Genomic DNA, 19,612 nt, shown 5'->3' with positions numbered 1-19,612 from the left:
ACCTCCTCCCTGCCAGCCTGTTTGGCCCGCCCTGTTCTCCCTGCCAGTGGGCAGGAGCTGAGGCTACTGAAGAGTAGGGACCTAAACAGGAGAGGGCAGGAAAATGCCAAGAGGAGCAGATTCATGTAGGCTGGGCAGAGGTACCTAGCTCGCAGCCCTTCTGTGGAACATGCTGAGACTGGGGCCTCCCAGGCGTCAGGGCTATGCCTCCCTGGGTAGGACCTGCCAGGTAGGGCTTGCCAGGATTGAGGTGCCATGGCCTGTCCAAGGGGTCCTAGAGGAGAGAGACCCTAGAATATCTGACCTCAGATACCTCAGCCTGGGCCTGGCTCAGCCCTTCAGGGTCTCTAGGAGACAAGGGAAGGGCAGGAATGGCCGCTTGCAAAGAGCATTAAGTTGTGTTTCCCATGATTCACCTGGATCTTTTTGAAGAGGACTTGGACATTTGCTAGGTGCTTCTCAGGGCTACCCTCTGGACTCCTCCCTAGGGCTGCCTTTATAGGCAAAGTTCGTTTGGTCTCTGTCCCTGTCTTGGGTGGGGCCGGGGAGCTTAGACATCTGGAGGTGTTTTAGTCACTCAGCCCAGCCTCTTGGCTCTCCTCTCAGAAGATGCTGGGGAAAAGGTCCAAGGCTGTCTCTGGCTGGGAGCCTGCTTGGTTCTGCTTGGTTTGGGGGGAAAGTTCTCTGGGTCCTTTGCCCCCTTCATTGGTCTCCCAGGACCTCGGTGTCACAGGATTAGGGCAAGATGACTGTCACATTTGCTCCTGGTGGCCCAGTTGACTTCTTGCTCGGTCTTCTCATCGTTTGCCTTCTCATCTCCCCATAGCCCGATCTGCTCAACTTCAAGAAGGGATGGATGTCAATCTTGGATGAGCCTGGAGAGGTAGGAGGCTGGGCCAGAGGGGAGAGGTTGGCCTGGGCTGATGCAGGGCTGCTGTGGAAAGGCCCTGGGGGGAGGCATGGCGGGTGAAGGTGAGGGCCAGGTGAAAATCCTAAAGGAGTCCAATTTCTGGTCCAGGGACAGGGAGGCCTGGCTTAGTGAGTCCTCGGGAAGGACAGGTTGCTGGCTATCAGCTTCCTCATCAGTCTTAACACATAAGTCAGAGGGTGGAGCCTCCCTGCCACGCACACTCCAGATCCCATCCCCAGGTCTCACCAGGCCTGGCTTGGCTCTCCTTCCTCATGACATCGCTGGCTAGGAATCTGAGGGTCTGGGGCAAAGGCTTCCTAGAAGCCTGAGTTGTACCAGTTACTAGACACCGGGGTACAGAGTGGGGCACAGAGCATAGGTCAGACCTGTTGCTGGGATGGCAGCCAGGTCTGTGATGGATGAAAGCGGAGAACAGGGTCACAGGGGGCACTGTGTTGAGCAGCCAGAAGCCTCTATTGCCTGAGCTGATAAGCTCAGCTCAACACCCCTCCATCTATCTAGTCTAATGTGTCTGTCCTTAGAAATACTGAGGTAGTTCACTAGCTCTGCTCTTTGAGCTGCCAGGCAGGCTGGAGGCTGGGAGCTAGGCTGGTTCCCTGCCTGCTCCGCCTGCAGGCGCCTGTGGCTCAGATCTGCGTGCTGCCCGCATGCCGGGCAGGGCTCAGAGCCAAGGGGAATCGCATTGTGTTTCCTGCCCACGCGCTTTATTCCCCGCAGCCAGCAGCCTTCTGTCACTGCTGCCTGCTCGCAGTCCCAAAGTGGCTGCTCTCCAAGCTCACACAAGGCCTGGCGCCCCGCCAGTGACCCCTTCCTGGCCTCCCTACCCAAGGTCCCTGGAGGGCAGAGGGATTATGGGCCCCACCCAGAACTGGCCGTTACTCATGCTCTTTCATAGGATTTTTGGAATGTCCAAAACTGGAAGGGCCTTGGGAGTGCAGCCAGCCCAACCCTTTGCGCACAGATGGGAGTCAGGTCCAAGGGGGTGAGATCTCTTTCTGGCTGAGTGATGCCTCGGGCAGCACAGACCTAGAACCTGGTACCTTCGAGCCCACAGCACTCCATCCAGATTTTGTTGTAAATAGTGGCAGATCAGGCCTAGATGACCAAGAAACCGTTTTGTCCAGAATCCACCTCATTTTGCAGAGTCGGTTGAGGTCGAAAGTGGTATCTTGGTCCACTCCAGGGACAAGATTGTTCTAAGTGGCTGGCGTCTTTGAACTGTCTCCAGGAGCCAGTGCCACATGCCATGAGAGACACATGAAGGACCGCCCCCAACAGAGAGTCAGAACGTACCTGGGAGGCAGAGGCAGGCAGACCTCTATGAGTTGGAGGCCAGCCTGGTCTACAGAGAGAGTTCCAGGACAGCCAGGGCTGTATGGAGTAACTCTGTCTCGGAAAAAGAAAAAAAAAAGTAGAAAAAAATCACTCTCCAATGCTAGAAAGTGCCCTCCTGGACTGGGAGACACTGATCTTGGCAGTGGGCTGATCCCAGCTAGCTTTGCAGTAAAGTGGCCAGAGCTCCGAGGGAGGCCGAGTGTGGGACGACATGAGGCTTAACTGCCCATCCCTTCCCCATGGCTTGCAGGCCTAAGAGAGGTACGGCAGCGACACTCACATTGCAGAATCGTGGCTGTGAGGGTTAGCCAGCGCATTCTCACACTGGAACATGTGCGTAACCAGCCCACAGCCCAGATGGGGAAGTGGCGTGCAGCCGCCCGCCCCGGGCCTCTTGCTAGTCCTTCTGTCTGAGAGATCTTTGTCCTTGACCGTGTGTCAGTCCAACAGCGGCCATGTGGAAAAAGACGTGCAGAGGTCTGGCCTCACTTAGTCACTGACTTGCTGGGCATTTTAGCTCACAAAGCCCTACCCCTCCCCTCATCCACACTGGAGGAAGGCACAGGCTATGCTGAACTTTGATGTCTCAGAAGAGGGGTCTGGGAGTGGGCTGAGATTACCTCAGCTGATAGAATGGTTGCCTTCTATCGGCAAGGCTTGACCCCAGCATCTCATACCTCAGGCATGATGGCGCATGCCTGTAATTCCAGTGCCCAGGAGGAGAGGGCTGGATGGTCAGAAGTTCGGGTCAGGCCAGCAAGACGGTTTAGCTGGTAAAGCACTTGCCGTGGCAAGCCTAGTGACCCGAGATGATTCCTGGAGTCTAGGAAGGGTCAAGGTGAAGGGGAGAGAACCGTCACCCCAGCCGTCTTCTGGTCCACACGCACGCTGCAACACATGTACCCACACATATCCTGGTCATTTCTGGCTCCACCAAGAGTTGAAAGCCAGCCTGAACTACACAGGACCTTGTTTCCAAAAGCTACAAAAACAGTGACATAGGGGTGCCAGCAAGCCAAAGAAGGCCATGTGCTGGGACCACAGAAGGCCGGGTTTCTGAGGCGGGGCCAGTCCACTTCATAATCATTGTCTGCTGGGCTTCAGACCCGCTTTTCTGAGCTGTGACTCCCTTCACACCCCTCAGCCTTAAGGATGGGGCGAGCACACACGGGGCCCTTCCTTCCCCTTACTCCTCCTTCCCTCTCTCTTCCCTCACAGTGGAAAAAGCATTGGTTTGTGCTAACGGATTCAAGCCTCAAATATTACAGAGACTCCACCGCCGAGGAGGTGAGGCGCCTGGGCGGGCAGGCCCTGGGCAGGGCTGGGGCCCACGGTTGGGGTCTGTGGAGTGGGGCCCATGGCGGATGCTCTTGGCCTTAGGCGGATGAGCTGGATGGCGAGATTGACCTGCGCTCCTGCACCGACGTCACAGAGTATGCAGTCCAGCGAAACTATGGTTTCCAGATCCACGTGAGGCCGCATGCTGCTATGGGAGGTGGAGGGTGTAACCCGAGGCCCCGGGCAGGTGTTGGCCTGACTCATGCACTCATTTACCCTCTCACCTTCCTCTGCCAGTCAGCAGTTCTGATGCCCGCACTTAAAGTATCCTGGGAGACCTGGAGCAGGGCCAGGCTGGCAGAGGGCTTTCATACCCTCTGGCCCCCTGACCTTATACACCCTCCTGGGAAAGAGGGACCACCTCCACAGGGGGAGGGAGCACGGGGCTGGCCAGGTGGCAAGCTACATTCAGGGTGCCCTTGCAGACCAAAGATGCCACTTACACCTTGTCGGCCATGACCTCGGGCATCCGGCGGAACTGGATTGAGGCTCTCAGGAAGACCGTGCGTCCAACTTCAGCCCCAGATGTCACCAAGTATGTGTTGGGCTGGACTGGGCCGCGGGGGGAGCGATGATGTTGTGTTTCTGAATGGGGTTCTGTGTAGCAACGAAGTGCGGAGATCCACTGAGAACATAGGGTTTGACTTGCCATCTCATTGCGACCCCCTACATCCTGACTTCCGGAAGAGGTCCTGGTGATTTAGAGAGGAGATCTGAGAGGCAAAGCTGGTTCTCTGTCTGCCGGCGTGGCCTAGCCGCCGAGGTAGAGGGCAGGGCACCTGTTTGTGACCTGATAACAGTGCGTGTGGAGCTGAGGTTTGCAGCTGCTGGGCAGAAGGACCAGAGTGTGGTGTTAAAGGGATGTGAGCCTGAGTCCCCAAGCCTGACTATGCCCTGGTTGTTCAGCCAGAGGCCAGAGGCTTTCCCACCCTCATTCCTCAGCTGTCGTGTTGGCTGTCATGTTGGCACCTATGTAGGCATGTGTCTAAGGCCCTTGGTGAATTCTGCAGAACTGTGCTGTTGGGCTGTTGTTCAGTATGCAGGCTAGAGTGCTCTGTAAAATTGGCCCAGAAGGGTACGGGATAGGCCTCGGGTGCAGCTCTGCAGCCCTCAGCTCACAGCTTGGCCGTAGGTCAGGAGGCACTGCTGAACTGCTGAGGAGGCCCTCTAGAAGGAGTTGCTTTTGCCATCACCTTCCACCCTCCAGTATGGTCACATGATCACATTGATGCAGGGGATGCTGGGAAATAGAGTTTGGCCCTGAATGACAAGGAATGCAGCTGAGCTGCCAGTGTCACTCAGTGTCTCAACAACCTGTGCTCTGTTCACTCAGGTTTCAGTGTGTCCCCTCATCAGTGAGCCCCTAAACCCAGGGCCTGGCGTTATGCATTTTTAAGGTTTATTTTGTTTTGTGTGTGTGTGTGTGTTGCTGTACATATGTGTGTACACCATGTGCATGGTCTTCTGTAAGAGTGGCCAGTGCTCTTGCTCTTACCTACCGAGCCATCTCTTCAGCGCTTTGTGCATTTCATTTTTTTTTTATGCCTTTAATAACACATGCAGCATTTGCAAAGGATCCCGTTTGCCTTGCACACTGAGCCCCCACATCCATGCTGTGTGACACATTGCTGTCCCTTGTTCCAGATACAGTAACTGGGACTACAAGAGGGAATCTGCTGACAGATGACCGTGCTAGGGTCTTCTGAGGCTCTGATAACAATGAGGCTTGAGTCGCTAGGCAGGACTGCTTGCTCACTGGGGTCCATGTCCAGCCCCTGGCCTACGGCCTGACCCCTCTAGGAGCTTCTGTGAGGCTGATTGGACAAAAATCCCGCCCCCCACCCCCACCTGATATGGTTCTGCTGATGTCCTAGGCTCTCAGAATGCAATAAGGAAAACACGCCGCATGGCTATGGCACCCAGAAGGGCTCCCTGAAGATAGGGGAGCAGCGGACAGGCGCTGAGGTTATCGGCCGGGGTGGTCCTCGGAAGGCGGACGGACCACGGCAGTCCGTGGACTACGTGGAGCTCTCTCCGTTGACGCCAAGCTCCCCTCAGCGCACGCGCACTCTGTCCCGCTCCACCTCTGATCGCCCAACCAAGCAGGAGGATCTGGAGCGGGACCTGGCCCAGCGCTCTGAGGAAAGACGCAAGTGGTTCGAGGCCACAGACGGCAGGACCCCAGAGACAGCCAGTGGTGACGGGCCTCGAAGGGGCCTGGGCGCCCCCCTGACTGAGGACCAGCAGAGCCGGCTCAGTGAGGAGATTGAAAAGAAGTGGCAGGAATTGGAAAAGCTGCCCCTGCGGGAGAACAAGAGAGTGCCACTCACTGCCCTGCTCAACCAAGGCCACAGCGAGCGACGTGGGTCCCCAAGTGACAGCCATGAAGCCCTGAAGAAGGAGGTAGGCCTCACTCCCCATCATCCTGCACATCTGAACCAGTGCGCATGGCCTGACGTTGACCTGGGAGCCCTATAGCAATGAGGCTCTCACACCTTATTTGACCTGCCAACTGGCACCTGTTGCCTTCATTTTGTAGGGCTTTGTCCTTGTCCTCTCCTTAACCACAGGGAAGAGACGTGAGGAAAGGTGGAGAAAAGGCCATTTTGCTGTGTGACTTTGGCGTCCTGAGCCTCCTTAGGCGCCTTTTGCCCTCCTGGCCATCTGATCTGCTAGGCCCCACTACACTTTCCACACGCAGGAAGTGAGGCACAGGGATGTCACCCCATTAGCTTCATGGGATGATAGATATTGTGCTGTTCCCAACTTTGTCCTTTCCTCTGTAGGCCAATGCTCACCCGAGTCATTGACCTAGCCATCCTGGACCCAGCCACAGAGTCCCTTTGTCTGCACCTCCCGCTAGGACTGCTGCCCCTTCTCCAAACCAGAGCTGTTGCTAAGTCCCCAGGGAACCTGGGCCTGTAGCCTCAGGAGATGTGGACTCCTCCCTGCCTTCCACCAGCTGACCTCCCCATTTCAGGACACCCACTGACCCGGTCTTCCTGTATCCCAGGTCCAGTCTCTCCGTGCCCAGCTGGAGGCATGGCGTCTCCGAGGGGAAGCTCCTCAGAATGCCCCCAGAACCCAGGGGGAGGACAGCCATATCCCGCCAGGCTACATCTCACAGGTAAGGCTGAGGAACTGCTCTCTGCGGGCTGGGGGCAGGTTTCTGGCTGCTGTGTTAGCAGAGAGCAGCTACGTTTGGGGAACCTTTGCTGTGTGTGCGCATGGTACCAGGCATTTGCTACACATCATGTCGTTTAATCTCCCCACAGCTGGTGGGCATGATCACTGTGCCCATTTTACAGACAAGGCCACTGAGCTCTGAGAGGGCCTGTGAGCTGCCTGAGGTTCCCCAGCCTGCAGGTGTCAGAGGTGGGACTTGAGAATGGGTCCAGCTGCCTGCAGAGCCTGTGTGTGAGTCCCCGTGTGACAGTCTGCACTTGGACCTCTTCCTTGCATCGTTGTGGGGAATCGGGGAGCCAGTGGCCCTGGGAGCCACTCTAAATACAGGGAGAGGCATCCCCTGCCTACCATGGAGGTCTGTGGGACTTAGGAGCCTCCAGTTTGTCCTCAGGGGACAGCAGTTTTCAACAAGGGAGGGTGACTGTCTCCCTCAAGGACAACCTTGTCCCCACTCTGGGAAATGAGTTTTTCCCCTGGGGACAGTTGTCTATGTCTGGGAATGACTTTGGTTCTTGCAACTGGATAACTAGCTCACCAGAAAAAAAACTGTGTGTGTGCGTGCATATATTTATTATAAATTATAAAAGGTTGTTTAGTGTATAATGTGCAATAAAATATGCAATCCCTTTTATTGTGAACTCCATCTAGAAATGGATTTTCCTCAGACTGCTTTAATGACTTCTTGTGGCCATAGCTGACTAACAAACACGGCAGTCCTCGTATGCACGTTGGTTAATCTTTTTATGCTAACGAGTAAGCTGAAAAGACTTCTCAAAACTTCTCAAGACCAACGTTGTAAGCAAATGCATTGCTGAGCTGAAGGACAGCTTTCTGTCAAGGCTGAGAATATTCTAGTCCGGCTAGCTCACCTTTTTTTGTTGTTCTGTATGAATGTAATTCTAGCCATGACACGGGGAGAGGCTCAGTCCGCATTCCTAGCATTTTCCCGTCACTTGCTTACTTCCAAACAACGTAGAAGACAATAAACTGTGTCCCAGTGTGTGACGTTGAGCGGTTTCCATGGTGTGGGCCTCCCCCGGCGATGGGTCGGCGCTCCGCTGTGTAGGGTTTCCACCGCTGTCCAGGTGCAGTAGCCATAAGCCATAAGGCCTGGGCGCACAGGCGACATAAACAAACGCATTGTAGTAGGGGAGCGGACACATTCTGAGTATCAGCCGTGATGTTCTCTGTCTCGGTTACTTCTCGTTGCTGGGATATTTTAATATCCTGACAAAAGCAACTTATGGGAGAAGGGCCTTATACGGGGTCCATCGTAGGAGGGAGTCATGGCTACGGGAGCCTGAGGCAGCTGTCTCATCCCATCTGCAGCCCCGAAATAGAGAGGCGCCTGTGTTCAGTGCGCTTCTCCGTTCTGGGCGGTCTAGGACCCCCAGCCCATGATGGTACCGCCCTCTTTCTGGTGGTCTCCCCGCCTCGGAGGCTAGCCATCCATAACCCCTCACACACGTGTTTGGAGGCTTGCTGCCTAGGTGACTCCACAGCCTGTCTCGTTGAAATGACGCTGCCCTTCTCAACCTCCTTGAGGCCTTCAGTGTAATTCACCATCATAAGTATGTGCATTTAATAAGTTTAAACGTGGTTTTCCTAACAGCAGAGTCACAGAATTATTCTGAGTGACTTGGCAGTCAGCCGTCTATAGTCTATACCATACAGACCAGTGCCAAGACGGGGCAAGTGCTGGGACGGGAGGAGGTTGACCTCAGGAGGTTCTCGGGAGGTGCTCAGAGGGTCACGCCCCGAGGAGTGGGTGGGGACATTGCTATGACAGAGGTAGGTGGCTGACTGTGCCCACAGTGGAGCCAGCCTCCAGGAACGAGCTGAAGAGTTAGTCTCATGCCGATGTTGGGAGTTCTCAGGTGACGCACAGGAGGTCTGGAGTGCAATGCAGAAAGGGAGGACAAGGCCCGAGCTTGAGGAGCTAGGACAAGGCTGAATAAGAACAGATTGGCAGGTCTGGAGGGAGATCTCGGGCCCTGGTGACTGGGGCCTGGGAGGGCAGGGGGACCTGGAAATCCTGGGACTGGGCCGCCACACTGGCTGGAGCTGGCTACTACTGAGCTGTGGGTGGGGAGGTCAGCTGAAGGGGCAAAAGTTTTGGGGACTGGTAATGAGGCTACCCTGGGGTTACCTGGGCTAAGGGAGGGTGGAAGTGGCCCAGTGCTGTCAAGCACTGCCGTGGGGGTGCCCTGCCATTCGGGCTGAGCTAATACTTCGGCCTGGGGTCACTGAGTGGAACTCGGAGCTCCTTTCTGGGAGGGCTGATTTGCCGGGACCAGAGCACCCGTGTGTGTGCGTTCCTGTCGCTGTTAGAAGCAGCTTCAGATTTCATTTAAGAAGCAGCATGTTTTACTCCACCGGAATTTTAAACGCACAGCACTGACTTCTAAGCACCTCGGCGAGAAAACTGAGGCCCAGAGGCGGGGTGTGGCCTTTGAGCTCTAGGCAGACCTTGCTTTCTGGTCCTCTTCTACCCCACTGGGCACTTCAAAAGCTGCCAGTGCTCCATCTTAGTAAGTTGGGGCAGCCTCAGGGGCCAGGTGGGCCAGGGGTGGTAAGAGGTGAGAGGGCTGTGCTCAGGGGAACAGTGATGGCTGGGACAGCAGGGGTTAGAGAGCAGAGAAAGTTCGTAGGTCACAGGTCCCTCTCAGGCACAGGAGGAGGTGTCTGGGAACTCAAGTGATCCTGGAGAGGTAACTTCTGGGAAGCCTGTTCTCGCAGGCTGAGTGGGCGCCCCTCTCGCAGGGCTGGGAGGGCTGCAGAGGAGCTGTGCAGGGGGCAGGGGCTTCAGCACCGCGCCTGCCGCAGCCCTGAAATAGCTATGGGAGAAGGGCCCTCTAGCTCAGGCAGTGGGCCGCCAGCACGCCTTCCTCTGCCTGGATGTCATGGCAGAGAGATGGCCAGTACCAGGACATCTCGGGCACTAAGGAAGGTAGGTCACAGTCGCCACCTGGCTGGCCCACCCCCTTGTCCTGAAACTTGAAGGACTGTGCCCAGTAGTTCTTCTGCCCAGGGAGCCTCACAGGATGGAGGCTGAGGCTCACAGGTGAAGCCCGGTGGAGTGCGGTCAGCGCATCTCTGCTCCCTAGGTGGCCTGGCCTGTGAGGGGACAGTCAGAGGACAGCAGCAAACAGCGAGCAGGACAGGTGATCCCAAGCCCCACACACGCACACTCAGAACCCCTGGATCCAGCCCCTCCCCACCACAAGCCTACTGCGGTCCCAGGAATAGCTGCAAGAGAAGCCAGTGGAGGTCTGGAGGGGGAGGAACTGTATTCCTTCACGTGTCCTTCCGTGTCTTGGCTTCTTCCCTGCCCCTGCCCTTTTAGCGACCTTAAACATGTTTCTTTTTTTCTTTCCCTTTGTGTTTATGCATGTGATGTGCACGTGTGTGCATGGGTTGACCCTCCCGTGTGTGCTGTAGTGGAAGCCAGAAGTTAATTTTTTGTTTTTATTGTCGGCTTGTTTGGTTGGTTGGTTTGGTTGTTTGTTTTTTTTTGTTTGTTTGTTTGTTTTTTTTTGTTTTTAAGACAGGGTCTCTTAGCCCTGGCTGTCCTAGAACTCACAGAGGTCTACCTGCCTTGCCTCCTGAGAGCTAGGGCTAAAGGCATGCACCACCACGCCTGACCTCTTCACCCTTTTTAGATGCATTTTTATCCATGTGTGTGTGCGTGTGTGTGCATGTACGTGCATGCTTGCATGTGCTTGTATATCTTGTACATGTGTATACCCACCGAGGTCAGAACAGATCTCCAGATGCCCGGAGGTGAAGTCACGGGGGGGGGGGGGAGTGAGCTGACAACCGAACTCAGGTCCTCTGGAAGAGCAGGAAGTGTTAACCATTGGTCCATCTCCCTAGACATCCCCTCCACTTCTCTTCTTGAGACCAAGTTTCACCATGGAGCCTTGTCTAGCCTGCGACTTGGAGTGTAGACAGGCTGGCCTCAGACTCACAGGGATACCTCCACGCCTGACCTCTGCCTCCCAATGCTAGGATTAAAAGTGTGTACCACCATGCCTGACTGCACCTTAGGTTTTTCAGACAGGGTCTCTCACTGAACCTAGAGCTCCCTGTGAGCTGGGGATCGCCTGTTTCACACCCAGTACCACTGTGTTTTCATGTGGGTGTGGGGATCTGAACTCAGGCCCTTATCCACGGAAAGTAGTTTACCCACTCAGCCATCTCTTCAGCCTCCAAACATTTTTTTTTTTTTTAAATCATACAAGAAAGATATCCCAGTGTGATGGTTTAATCCCAGTGCTTGGGAAGCAGAGACAGGCAGATTTCCATGAGTTCGAGGCCAGCCTGGTCTATATAGTGAGTTTCAGGACAGCCAGAGCTACACAAGTGAGACCCTGATCCAAAAACAAAAAAGTCAAAAAAGTAATAAAAAAATAAAAAAAAAACTAAATGACATTTACTTTTTGTTTGCTTATCCGTTTTGTTTTGTTTTTGAGACAGTTTTGTTGTTGTTGTTTTTGTTTTTTTGTAGCTCTGGCTGTCCTGGAACCAGCTCTCTGTAGACCAGGCTGGCCTCTAACTCACAGAGATCTACCTGCCTCTACCTCCCAAGTTCAAGTGCTGGGATTAAAGGTGGGCCCCACCACTGGCTGGCCCCCATTTATATTTTTAAGATCAACACAAATGCCAGGCATGGTGGTGCATACTCCCAACATTTGGGAGGCTGAGGCAGGATCCTGACTTCACGGCCAGCCTCAGCTAGAGGCTAAGGTCTTAGACCAAGACCTTGTCTTTAAAAAACAAAAACAAAATCAGATGATGGGCCGGGGCTATAGCTCAGTGGTAGAGCGCTCGACCAGCATGCTCAAGGCCCTGGATTCCACTTCGAAATTCATCTCAATTAAAAGGTTAGAAATGAGCCCCAGAGGGCTGTCAAGGTGGCTCAGCAGGTAAGGTTATTTGCCTCAGCCTATGACCTGAGTTCCATCCCAGGAACCCCCATGGTAGAAGGAGAACCTTCGACCTGCACGGTGGCATTGCAAGCTCCCCACCCTTAAAAACGATGTAAAAAGAAATGAGCCCCTGGTGCTCGGCCCTCCCCCCCCCGCCCCCGGGCCTGTGCGTACCTCTGCCCACCATTGCCCTGTCTAGATCAGCTTCCAGTGGCCAAAGGGAGAAGTTACCACTGCCAGTCAGCTGACTCAGTGGCACAGACTTGCCAGTCATCTTGCTGAAGTCCAGCCCAGGCTAAGGAGGGTGTGTGTGCCGGACAACACTCCTTTTGCAGGCCACAGGTGGGATGGTGGGATCCGAACCCTTGCCTTGCCTGGTCTGCCGGCTTGTGCTCCCTGCCTTCAGTTCAAAGCTTTGCCCTCGCTGCCACTGCTCCCTTCTCTCCCAGACACCTCTCTAGGTTCTTGTCTTCTGCCCTCATCCATTCCTCAGGCCACCAAATTGCCTAGGGCAGCCTCCTGCTTCTAGGGTCAGCTGGTTAGAAGCCTCAGTGCCTCAGAAGCGAGACAGGCCCAGGTCATATATGGCTATCTTTGGAAGGCTGCTATTCCGCCTGCCACAGCATCCTTCCAGCACTTTGTGTTTTTGCATACCTGGACTAGGGCAGGCCATGGCCTGTTTTGCACCCATGAGTATTGTCAAGAGTCAGCTTTCATTCCACAGCAGTCCACGTGGCTTCTCTGTCCTCCAGCAGTTGCCTATTGTCCTTTATAGGTTTAGATCCCATCGCTGACTCAGGGGTCCCCTGGTGAGCATTTAGGACACTTTCCGTTTTCACATCCCCAGCTTCGCTGTGGGAACCCACTTGTCCACTAGTCTTTGTACGTAGGTAACTTCCTGTGGGATGTTCCTAAGAGTGGACCTTCCCAGGCAAGGGCTGGAGTTGCAAAAATGCAATGATACCCGTAATCCCAAGCACTCAGGAGGCTGAGGCAGGAATGTTGTGAGTTCGAGGCCAGCATGGCTACATAGCAAGACCCTGTCTCAAAAGAGAATGGAGGCTGGGCTGTCTTTAATCCCAGCATTCTGGAGACAGGGTCAGGCAGATCTTTGAGTCTGAGGCCAACCTGGTCCACAGAGTGAGTTCCAGGACAGCCAGGGCTACACAGAGAAACCCTGCCTTGAAAAACCGAAAGGAAAAAATAGATGGTTGATGACACCAAACTGCGCATGCTCATTCAGTCACAGTGGGCACTCTGGCAGTGGACCTGGGTCTAACTACTGACCATCTTCCTACGGAGCCTTTTGCATGTCATCAGCAGTTGCAGCCCATTTACTAAGCCGCTGCCATGTGACTTACCCTGGCCTGCACCCCAGGCCTAAGCTGGGTCAGGTGTACCTCGTCACCAGGCTCTTAAGTTCCTGAAGAAACAGAACCCTGGGAGGCAGGGGAGAAGCTGCCCGGGGGCAGGAGCAGTTTTTAAAGCGTTTTTAGTGTTTGAGATGGGAAAACACTTAGCGGAAAGGGAGCTACTCAGGCAGGAGAGCATTCCCACTGCAGGCAGAGGACTAGCGCTGGGTTCTAAATTGTTATTATGGGGGGTGGAAGGGGTAGACATGCAAGCCACAGCATGTGGAAACCAGAGGGCAGCTTCGTGGAGTCAGTTCCCTCCTTCCATTCTTGTGTACGCTCTGGGGAATTGAACTGCAGGCTTTTACCTGACGAGCCATTTCATTATCCCAAAAACTGGTTTTTATAACTGTGAGGTTGCTTGGCAGTGCAGGGCCAGGCAGAGACAGGGCCACAGGAGCCAGACGTTACCCTGCAAGGTTTGAAGCGGAAGAGGGGGTGGTAGGATTTGTGGGTGAGGAGAGTCGGGCGGCAGAGGGGCCAGGTATGGAATCACGGAGCAGCATTCCAGAGCAGGGGAATGAGCCTGGCTCCGGGCAGACTTGTAGCCAGGGCAGTGGGGGCAGCCTCGTGACCTCCCTGGCCTCTGGCCCACAGGAAGCCTGTGAGCGCAGCCTGGCGGAGATGGAGTCCTCACACCAGCAGGTGATGGAGCAGCTGCAGCGGCACCACGAGCGAGAGCTGCAGAGGCTGCAGCAGGAGAAGGAGTGGCTGCTGGCTGAGGAGACGGCGGCCACAGCCTCAGGTGAGGACCAAGGACGTGCCAGGGGCAGGGCCTGGTGCCTCCACATTGAGCTGGGAAGCTCCTTGAGTAAGGACTTGGGGGAAGGAGTCAGTAGGTGTCAAAAGGCCCAGCGGTAATTTGTGGTCCAGCTTGAAACGGGGAAGGGGAGGCGATAAAAGACCTCCTCTCCTCCTATGGCTCGTGGCCTTCCCTTCCTTAGATCTGCAGACATTTGGGGTACTGCAAGCCACATACTACCTCCATGCTAGGGAAGAGACACTGATCAGCAGCATCATCTGTTGTGGTAGAATGTCACCTGCCTAGGACCTTGGATCGGAACCTAGGTGTTCAAGGAGTGGTTGCGAGCCTTGCTCTAGCCCGGCAGTGTGTACCACCTCTTTGTGCCCCACACACTCCTCATGGGAGCACCGTGAGGGAGTGAGAAAGCCGGACCTCAGAGAAGTTAGTGACTTGTCCCAGATGGCATAGCTTGGAAATGACAGGGATGGGCTCTGGCCCTACAGCAGGCACCCCTGATTGCAAAGCTGGGTCCCAGACTGCCTCACTTTAACCAAGTCAAAAACAGGAAACCCCGGAGACAGGCAAACGATTTCCTTCTCCTCTGTCCATCCCACACCTGCTGTGTGTGCCTGGCACACCCTGGGCAGCCCCTCTGGCTTTGCAGAGTCATGAGTGGGGTCATGTGACCTGGAGCTTGCCAAGTATTCCCTGTGCTTAGGTCCACATGGTTCCTGCAGCCTTGGGCCATGTCCACATTTCGGGCAGGTCCGCCCAGCAGGCAACTAGAATAGCTGCCCCTCCCCACCATCGCCCAACGATCCAGCACCAAAGCTTCTGCAGTGACCTTGAACCTGATGGAAGAGACACTGTTAACAATGTCACCAACAGATAACAGGCCACCACCAGCCTCATGTCCCTGCATGTCAGGGACTGCCACCCAGGAGGAATGAGATCCACCCAGTGTTCAGAAATGTTACATTTTGGAATCATGGATAGTCTGAGCGAGCTCTCTTAATTCTTACATTGCCCTGTGCAGTGTGGGAAAAAGACTGGGCTCTTGGGAGCTCACCATGAGAAAGAGCCAGCAGGAGCCAGCGTTTGGGCCTTACTGTCTGTGTCAGGCCTTATTCTAGTCACCCTCTGGAGAGGGGAAGCTGTGTTAAGCACCTTCCAGAAAGGGTCCTGAGGCAGAGGCATTGAGTCACCCATACAGCGTCACACACATTTGTGGGTCCTGCTCTCTGGACCACAGGGTGGGCAGGGCACGTGGGCCTTGATGGACAGCCTTCCAGCACTGCAGAGATGGTATGAGGTGCTGTGTGAGGCTCGCCAGAAACCTCTAAGAGGAGGTCCTTTGGTTAGATACCAACCTATCACCCCGGGAGAGGGCTTGACCAGCTCACATAAGGCCTCTGAGTTCAGGACACAGCTTTGATCCTGGCTCTTTGTACACCTCTGGCCCTGTCTTCACCAGTGCAAGGGGAATTGTGCTGACCCCCTTCCATCTTGTCTTTCTGTCTGTCCTGCTCTTAGCCATTGAAGCCATGAAGAAGGCTTATCAAGAAGAACTGAGCCGGGAGCTGAGCAAAACACGGAGTCTCCAGCAGGGCCCAGATGGCCTGCGGAAGCAGCACCAGTAAGACGGCAGAAGGGGCTGGGGTGGGTCTGCCTCTGGGCCAGAAGCATCACTCACCCCAATAGATGTGACAGGGCCTCTGCTGAGGGCCTTGGCAGAGGACGCGTGGGTCATCGGTGTCCAGGTCCTTGGCTGCTGCACCCCTTTAGTGTCTCCCAGAGTTGGAATGCAGTGTTGCTCTTGACCACTAGGGGTCTCCCTGCCCCAGTTCTGGGTGTGAGAGGTAGGCCCTGAGCTCACCCTCTCAGAGGAAACCCTGAAGCCCAGAGACACAGCCACTCCGGGCTGAGTCCAGAACCACCAAGTATCTAGAACAAGCGAGGCTGACATGTGACTCCAGGCCAAGCAGTGGCAAGAGAGGCCGCGTGGCCCATCCCTGTCCCATCCCCCGCTGACCAGGTTGGACATGGAGGAGCTGAAACAGAAGCTGCAGGTGCTGTCCGAGAGGTATTCACAGAAGTGCCTGGAGATCGGGGCCCTCACCAGGCAGGCGGAGGAGCGCGAGCACACCCTGCGACGCTGCCAGCAGGAGGGCCAGGAGCTGCTGCGCCACAACCAGGTAGGCTGGCCCCCAGCAGGCTGTGAGTGGGTGCGGCCGGCCCGGTGCCCCGACCCTGACCAACCTCTCCTCTCAGGAGCTGCACTCCCACCTGTCCGAGGAGATCGACCGTCTGCGCAGCTTCATCGCCTCCCAGGGCACAGGCAACAGCTTTGGGCGCAGCAACGAGAGGAGCGCCTGTGAGCTGGAGGTAAACGCCCTCCTCCCCCCTCTCCTCCAGTGTGCCAGGGAAGACCCGGCTCTAGGACCTGTATGGCAGCTCCCTAGAAGGCTGGCTGTGACCTGCAGGGGTCACTCAAAACCCTGAGGCCTTCCAGGCTAAGCCTTCAAGCCTTTGATCCAGTCCTGTCGTTGGCTGGATCACAGACCTGCTGTGTGATCACCAGGCTGAAGTTTAAGGACATTCCTCCCCACCTGAGTTTATGTACCCCGAATGTCAGAGGTCAGAGGGTTCAGTGGGCATTGTCCTGCCACAGTCACATGGCTACAGTTTACAGCTGCCTGTCGAGCTCTGGGCCTGGTACAGTGTCAGGCTGCAGCTGAGGCAGGCGGCAGAGTCCCTCTCGCGGCTTGCCGGGGGAGAGTGAGGAAAAGGAAGGCAGAGGCAGTGACCTGGGGCAGTAGGCTGTGGGATGCAGGGGCTTTTGGTGCAGGGGGTGGGGTTGTGCACGGGGACTTGAGTCTGGGAGGTGCCAGGCTGCAGGGCACTGTGGATCTGGGTAGCCTTGGCCCATGGCCCTGGCTCAGCCCGGCACGTGCGTCCCTAGGTGCTGCTTCGAGTGAAGGAGAATGAACTCCAGTACCTGAAAAAGGAGGTGCAGTGTCTCCGGGATGAGCTCCAGGGGATGCAGAAGGTAGGCAGCACCAGCTGTGGGGTCGGGTGCCTGCCTGAGCCAGCCACCATTGGCCTTACCCTATCCTGCCGCAGACAAGGAGAGGTGTGACTCACCCAGGGCCACACTTGCTTTCAGTCGTTTGACCTTATGATTACTGAGCACCTCCTGGAACAGAACATTATCCCAGCCTGGCTGTGGCTTGATTACAGATATTGCTGGGAAGTGGCAAGCCCACCCGGCTCTGTACAGCCGGTCTAGCCCACCCTTGGCTGATTCCTGCCTTCATCGAGCTGTGGCTATGTGCTGGCTCCGAGAGAGTGAGCCAGCACTGCCCTGGGCTGCACTTGGAGGTACTCAGCAGAAGCCCAGGGCCCCTGGCCACGCCCTCCCGAGGCTCATCCTACACTCATGACCACAGCCAAGGCTTCACCTCCCCAGGCCCTAGCTGCCACCCCTCCCTCTAACAGGACAAGGAAGGACAATGAAATCCCTGTCACTGGCCTTCTGTGCTACCGGCAGGGGGCGGGTGTGTGGCTGGGAGGCCTCGGGCCCTCAGTGTTTCCTCTGTGGCCACAGGACAAGTGCCTCACGGGAAAGTACCAGGACCTGTATGTGGAGCTGAACCACATCAAGACTCAGTCGGAGCGCGAGATCGAGCAGCTGAAGGAGCACCTGCGCCTGGCCATGGCCGCCCTGCAGGAGAAGGAGGCTGTGAGGAACAGCTTGGCTGAGTAGAGGTGGGTGGGGACCCACCCATGTGGTCTTTTTTGTGCAGCTCGCTGCGTCAGCATGGCCTTCCCTGGCTCACATCTGTAAGTGGCATTGCGGTGCTAGCTACAGAGGGTTTTTACGGCCATCAGACAGTCCAGCGTCTACCGTGCAGCCCATGCGTGTTTGTCCCAAGGTGATGACATGACTGGGTCAGGACCCCACAGCCTGGCATCTTTGTCACTGTCATGGCCACCTCCCCAGTAGTGTGCCCCTCCACAGGCTGGTCGTGATGCCTGGCATGTTCCAAACTTCGCCTTCAATCTTCTCCTTGCCCCCAAGGTTCATGCTAGAGCCAGCACTGACCATAGAAGCCCATACCATGCCATATATGATACGATATGACATGACATGACATGGCCTGTCTACTCCCTCTTCCTGACAAGACTAAGGCACATGAGTCAGGCTCTCCCCAGGTCTTGTGCACAGCCCGGAATGGCTCTGGCCCAGCCTTGGGGCCAGCAGCCATGGGCAGTCTCGCTTGTACTTTGGCTTGGCCCACACTGGCAGGCCCAAGCCTGAGGCTGGGCCTTCCCAGTGCTCAGTGGCCACTCTTGCCTTCCAGGTCCCTGCGGTTCGGCTGAGCTGAGGACCTTCTGGCCCCAGGGGACCAGCCACGCTCCTTCTCTGACAGAAGTCAGAAGCCAAGCTTTCTCCCTACCCTGGATCACACGTGCACTCACACACTCTCACACATACCCACACACACACACACACACACACACACACACACACACACACTGCGGATCTGAGCTCATCCCTCGCACTGGGTCTTACCTTGCACCTTCTTCAGGATTTTATATGTGAAGAGATTTTTATATAGATTTTTTTTTTCTAAAACACTTTAAACTTTTTAAAAAGGCAGTTCTTGGTGGCATGTGCCTCTGGCACTGGCTCCTGTTCCTCTCTGATCCCCTGCTTGGGCCTCCTTCCTACCCTGGGCATCTCACAAAGGACCAAGCAGGGCCGGGGTGAGTTGACCAGAGGGGCAAAGGCAAGGAGCAGCCGTCTCTCCTGCTTCCTCTACTCACTGCTTCCTGCCCTGGCCTCTGGGCAGAGGGAGGAGCCGGTCGCCATGCCCAGGCTCCACTCCTCTGAGGGGCGCTGGGTGTGGGCCATCAGCGCCGCCCATGAAGACGCTTCTCTCCTGTCCCACGAGCCATCCTAACTTAATAAAACCTTCCAGCAACTCTGGCTGTGTGGATGGCTGGGCAGGGTAGGAGGTGGCGGCCAGGTTCTTCAAGTGGCTTCTGTGTCCTACCTTAGCTGAAGCAGGGTCTGTGGGTTTCTGAGGGAGAAGCTGAGTCTAGTTGGTGCTCCCGCACCCCTGCCCCGGCTGGGACTTACACATTTGAGTGGTTTGGAGAGGATAGCAGCAGCAGGAGCCCAGGGTCTACCCTGACAGCCATCACAAACTGCATTCTAACCTGGTTGCCTGCTAGATCACCAGCGGCTCATCTCAGACTCACTCATCAACTCACCAGCCCATTATCCGAGAAGCTGAGGAGATGCAGAGAGGGGTAGTGCTGAGACTGTTCCCCTACACACACACACACCCCACACACACACACTGTAAAATCCTCCTCCTGAGCCTCAGTTTGCTTTCCCAGAGAATGGGCGTTTTCTATCATTTCCTGCACCGGGCTGAGATTATGCCAAGAGACTCTCCAGCCCAGGACAGAGGTAGGAGTGGGGACAGTGGATGTGACCATTATGGCAGGTTGTACCCATGGTCCCTTTTCCAAGATAGGGAAACCACATTGGGTTGAGTCCCAGGAGATGGGGGCCCACAGGAGACGCCAGCTTGGCCTTCTGCAGGTTTGAGATCAGTTTTTCCAAATGGAAAAGTCAAGAAGGGCATTGGAAGCACAGCCATCAGTGGGAGGACCTGCTCTGTGAACATCACTGGTGCGTCCTTGGGAAGACGTGGCTCCT

The 19,612-nt window shown here is 55.7% G+C and overlaps 1 protein-coding gene across 1 annotated transcript in view; it reads left to right on the top strand.

Annotated features, from left to right (window-relative positions):
• Triobp (TRIO and F-actin binding protein) overlaps nt 1-18,871 on the top strand; it is a 56,742-nt gene extending 37,871 nt beyond the window's left edge. Inside the window, 13 exon segments of the mRNA XM_060389076.1 lie at nt 827-883; nt 3,485-3,553; nt 3,647-3,736; nt 4,030-4,139; nt 5,479-6,007; nt 6,618-6,731; nt 13,731-13,878; nt 15,412-15,514; nt 15,914-16,073; nt 16,150-16,263; nt 16,841-16,927; nt 17,486-17,646; nt 18,243-18,871. Coding sequence (XP_060245059.1) covers nt 827-883; nt 3,485-3,553; nt 3,647-3,736; nt 4,030-4,139; nt 5,479-6,007; nt 6,618-6,731; nt 13,731-13,878; nt 15,412-15,514; nt 15,914-16,073; nt 16,150-16,263; nt 16,841-16,927; nt 17,486-17,644 — 1,740 coding nt within the window. The 3' untranslated portion in view covers nt 17,645-17,646; nt 18,243-18,871.
• Nucleotides 18,872-19,612: the final 741 nt, after the last annotated feature.

This window comes from Meriones unguiculatus, chromosome 8, assembly GCF_030254825.1.
Source record: "Meriones unguiculatus strain TT.TT164.6M chromosome 8, Bangor_MerUng_6.1, whole genome shotgun sequence".
Lineage (NCBI taxonomy): Eukaryota > Metazoa > Chordata > Mammalia > Rodentia > Muridae > Meriones > Meriones unguiculatus.
This window is presented reverse-complemented; position numbering and strand designations above follow the sequence as displayed.